Raw genomic sequence first — 5,184 nt, 5'->3', positions numbered from 1 at the left:
CCTAACAAAATGGGAAGGTGGAAATAGATATTCTATAGGTACATTTTGATGACTATTGAAGTGTTTAATAATAGGTTTAAGGGTCCATTTTGGTGTATCAAAATGAAAATTAGTGTCAAGTTGATGTATTAATTATTTGGCCTTAATGATATCAATTATTAGTAACTCATGTCTTTATTATGTCATGAGTTAGTAATCTGAAGAAAAGAAATAGTCACATATTGAAATCATTAAATTACAATATCTTTTAGATTTCATATGTGACCACTTTTTTCTTTCTTATTGGAGGCTGAGACAGAGTTCACCAACTATGTCCTCAACCTTTAGACTTTCCTTAATTCTTTCATATATGTTCGATACTGTATTGAAGTTCGACTAAATCTAAATTTGTGTCGAGAAAGCAGGTAAATAATACTTAACCATTTGTACACCTCTTTTTATTTTACAAAATTGATCAAATGGAGTCCCTTTCTCCTATGAGAAGTCCTCCAGGTTCTTCTTCCCATGCTGGCTTCCCAATTATAGTTATCGCAATCATCGGTATCGTAGCTACTGGTTTATTGCTAGTTAGTTACTACATTTTTGTTATCAAATGTTGTTTGAATTGGCATAGAATTGATCTTTTGAGACGATTTTCTTTCTCTAGAAGGCAGAGTGTGGTAGACCCCTCAACGGTTTACTCCCCTGCACTGGAAAATCGGGGACTAGAGGAATCTGTGATTAGATCAATCCCGATTTTCCAGTACAAGAAAAGGGAAGGAAAAGATGCAATCATTGAGGAGAGAACAAGAAGTTCTTGTGAATGTGCTGTTTGTTTGAATGATTTTCAAGATAATGAGAAGCTTAGAATTATTCCAAGCTGTGCTCATATTTTCCATATTGATTGTATTGATGTTTGGCTTCAGAAAAATGCAAATTGTCCACTTTGCAGAACTAACATCTCATCGACTAAAATCCCTTATCCAAATGATAATTTCACAGGCAGAGATGAAGACTATGTTGTCATAGAAATAGCAGAAAACAATCCAACATTAATATCCGGGCACAGAAATAATGGTTCAAGAAATTTGATCTCAAGCATGGGGGATGAGTGCATTGACATAAGAAAAAAAGACGAAGATTTCGCAGTCCAACACATTAGGAGATCATTCTCTATGGATTCAGCTGCTGACAGACAACTTTATTTGACAGTTCAACAGATTGTACAGCAGCAAAGACAAGTTCCTGATGTTAGTCCTTGTGAAAGTAGCAGTGCCAGAGTCATCAAGAGATCATTTTTCTCTTTTGGGCATGGAAGGGGTTCAAGAAATGCAGTTCTACCAATTCATTGGGAGCCATAGTGACATTGAAAAGGGCAGCTCGATACACTAAATTCCCCATTGTGCGCGAGGTACAAGGAAGTGTTATACAACACTTGGTCTTTTTACATGATCCTACCTTGTATTTTTGTAAGCGGTTATATTCATAGCTTGAATCTGTGCCTTCCAGGTTACAAGTATACAGTTGTATTAAGACTCCCTTTCATTTAATTAGTTTCATAGTATCTTAATTAAGTATTCTGTTGGTATAGAATATTGAGTTAAATAGATCTTTTTAGAGATTATAAAAGTGGAAGCTAATTAAAGGTTTCTTAGCAGTTACCTAGGGTGTGTTAGTTACATTCAAATTTGGCATTAGCTCACAAGTAAACAATTCTAACTTTGAAAGTGCACATCTACACATCTTAACTTGGTTTCAACTGACAACAAAACACTCCATCTTGTTTCCACTATGTCTCATGGTACGTAAATTTTGGAAGTGTTTATATGATCATTTGTAAATTGGAATGTTCATCTGACACAATAGAGATAAGTTGAGATATCTAGATAAACATATTCAAATTTGAAGTGTTTACTTGCATAGTTGAGTTGAGGACAAATTAAAATGTTTGTTTATATATTATGTCTTTACATTTTGTGTTTTCCAGCCCACCATATTTGATTATATTGTTCATATTGTATTATAAGATTAGAGACCAGAGGGCAGGACCACTAAAGCAATATGATTTAACCATCATTGCTTTAACAACCTTTAGACATTTCTTTTATATCTTTTGGTCTGAGTATTTTGCTTAAAGAGGCCTAAGTTAAATCATACACTTTTTCTTTAAACGAGATCCTAATATAATTTCCAATTTGTTTTTCTTACTTTTAATTTTTGCGATGACACATTTAAGATCAGTAGAATTAGTCTTAGTGTAATCTTAGACACTTTTTTGTTTGTCTTAGTGTAATCTTGGTGTCTATTTCCAGCCTACCAACAAATTAAAGGATGATCGAGATGAAAATGGAGAAATTTCTTCTCCTTAAATAAATCTTAAGCGATGCGATCTATCAATGAATTGAAAGATAGATTTATTGAGCTATTAGGTCAGTTTCCGGTTCTAAGGTTTTAGTTAGTAGTTAAACCATAACCCAAACTTATACTACAAAATTAGTACATATCTTTTTTTATCCTTACTTATAATATAATAGGATTTTATATATAATAGTGATTCTATCCATCAGTGTTCAGTGTCAACTGACCTTGTTTTTCTTGTCAAGATATTGCTACATCAATTTTTTCTATTTGACCAGAAAGAAAACAAATTTATTTTTGCCAGAGGATATTTGAATTTGGTTCGGATTATAATTCGTGTAGACTTAATTTCATGCACGGAGATAGTGTATCTATATAGGGTTGTTACTTTTCTAAAAGATTGTCTTTTTTTCAAAAGAATTGTGACCTTTACCCTTTAATTTGTTGGCTATAAATAGAGGGATTTTTATTATCATTTTCTACATTGAATTCTTCCCTTCATCTGCATACATTTCTTACAAAACAAAATCGATCGATCAATCGTATTTGTGTGTGATTTAGTTGCTGTCTTTTTGAGTTCATTGAAATTATCGAAGTTTGAGGTACCGCTACTTCTTTAATGGTTAATTCATTTTATCTTGGGAGAAATTAATCAACAACCTCAAATATTTGAGGGGATTAAATTATTTCTTAAGGACACACAGTGAGTTGTGTAGACTCAGATAGTTCTTTTCTTCAACTTCTCACTTACTACCGCGCTTGTACATACAAATTAAATATCTCATCACATGTAACTACTTCGAAGATGGTTCCTTCTCCCTATTGTATAAATACTCTAATATTATGAGATGAGCTAATTAAAGTGACATAAACAAAAATGATACAATCGATCCTAGCTTGCTTGAAATTAAGATGTTCTGTTATATATGCGGTTAAAAAATTGCACATTTCTCTTGATCATCATAGTATAATCCGAGCAAGGTCTTTTCGTAATAGATGAACTTTCAAATTGTAATTTGTGGTATACGACGTAGATCTATGTGAATGATTTACTTCTTGCCAATCGATATATATATAGGCCAGTAGCTGCTCTTAGCTTTCTGAATAAATTAAATGTCCCCAATTCGTTTACTCTTAATTTCTTAATCACAAGTTCCAACTGATCTTCAATTTAGCAAGACAGATTATTTAAGCAATTTTTGAATTTTTTTGAAGAAATAGCCAAGACAAGAAAGTTTCAAAAGTTATTCAAACTCTAAAACGTGGTTGACGTATTATTCCTTATTTTGTTCATTGGAGCATGTTGAACTAGAACTCAAACTAGAAACACTTAGATAAAAGCCCGATGCACAAAGTATCCCAAGTGATGTTATGTGGACAATGTATTCTAATGCAAGCACTAGTGACTGCATCTGCGACTCAAACAACCTATAGGACAACCTTATTGTTGCTCTCAGGCTCCCCTTTAGACTCTTAATAAAAGAGATATCAATTTCCTATAAGATATGTAAAAAATGAGTTGACTACCTGTCACGACCCGAGTCTACACCCTGGACGTGGCCGGCACTCGAAGACCATTGATGGTCCCCAAGCAAACCCTCATCCTGGCTGACTACAAGCGGAAGACTAACTCAAGCATGCAAAAGCTTAAAAATTGAATAAAATTCATGAAACTTACAAATACTAAGCTTTAACTCAAATGAAAAACTCTGAATAAAATAATATATTCAACTCGCCATAAAATAGACAACTCAAGTCTTCAAAACATTTAACAAAATAAATGAACAGACTTCTGAAAATCTAATGTCTATCTATGAAGCCTCTAACTAACAAAGATAGAAGTCGGGACAAGACCCACGACATCCTAACAAAACTGAAAAGTAAATGAAATCCTCCGGAAGCAAGGAGGCTCACCATAACTAACTCGAACTCCATGTAGTATTAACGAAACTCATGTTGATGATCCCAATTACCTGAATCTGCATCATGAAAGGATGCAGGCCAATTGGCTCAGTACATGGCCGGCACTCGAGAATCATTGTTGGTCACCAAGCAAAGCCTCATCCTGGCTGACTACAAGCGGAAGACTAACTTAAGCATCAAAAGCTTAAAAATTGAATAAAATTCATGAAACTTACAAATACTAAGCTTTAACTCAAATGAAAAACTCTGAATAAAATAATATATTCAACTCGCCATAAAATAGACAACTCAAGTCTTCAAAACATTTAACAAAATAAATGAACAGACTTCTGAAAATCTAATGTCTATCTATGAAGCCTCTAACTAACAAAGATAGAAGTCGGGACAAGACCCACGACATCCTAACAAAACTGAAAAGTAAATGAAATCCTCCGGAAGCAAGGAGGCTCACCATAACTAACTCGAACTCCATGTAGTATTAACGAAACTCATGTTGATGATCCCAATTACCTGAATCTGCATCATGAAAGGATGCAGGCCAATTGGCTCAGTACATGGAATGTACGAGCATGTAAGGGGAATTCTAAAACATAAACATAAGCTTGAAACTTGATAAAAAAAAAGAAGGAAAACGTACTTACCTCTTCTCAAACTTACTCAACTCAAGGAATACTCAAAACTACGCAAACTTACTCAACTCAGAAGTACTCAAGGATAAGATACTCAACTCAGTAATAAGGTTCTCAACTCAGTGAAACTCAATAATAAGGTACTCAACACAATGAATCACAGATCAACTCAAGATACTCAACTCAATATAAGGCAACAATAAGAGATGCAATATATGGAAAGTTTTTAAAACAACAGAAATCAACTCTATGCATTTAAGAATACAATATACTCAGTTTATATGCAAGGATACAA

At 33.6% G+C, this 5,184-nt stretch overlaps 1 protein-coding gene across 1 annotated transcript; it reads left to right on the top strand.

The window, feature by feature from the left end:
* The first annotated feature begins 410 nt into the window (after nt 1–410).
* LOC102594011 (RING-H2 finger protein ATL16) lies at nt 411–1,603 on the top strand. Its single transcript, XM_006350624.2, has one exon. The coding sequence runs from the start codon at nt 459–461 to the stop codon at nt 1,338–1,340; it is 882 nt and encodes a 293-aa protein (XP_006350686.1). The 5' UTR covers nt 411–458; the 3' UTR covers nt 1,341–1,603.
* The last annotated feature ends 3,581 nt before the right edge of the window (nt 1,604–5,184 follow it).

The sequence above is a fragment of the Solanum tuberosum genome, unplaced genomic scaffold, assembly GCF_000226075.1.
Source record: "Solanum tuberosum cultivar DM 1-3 516 R44 unplaced genomic scaffold, SolTub_3.0 scf00125, whole genome shotgun sequence".
Taxonomy (NCBI): Eukaryota; Viridiplantae; Streptophyta; class Magnoliopsida; order Solanales; family Solanaceae; genus Solanum; species Solanum tuberosum.
This window is presented reverse-complemented; position numbering and strand designations above follow the sequence as displayed.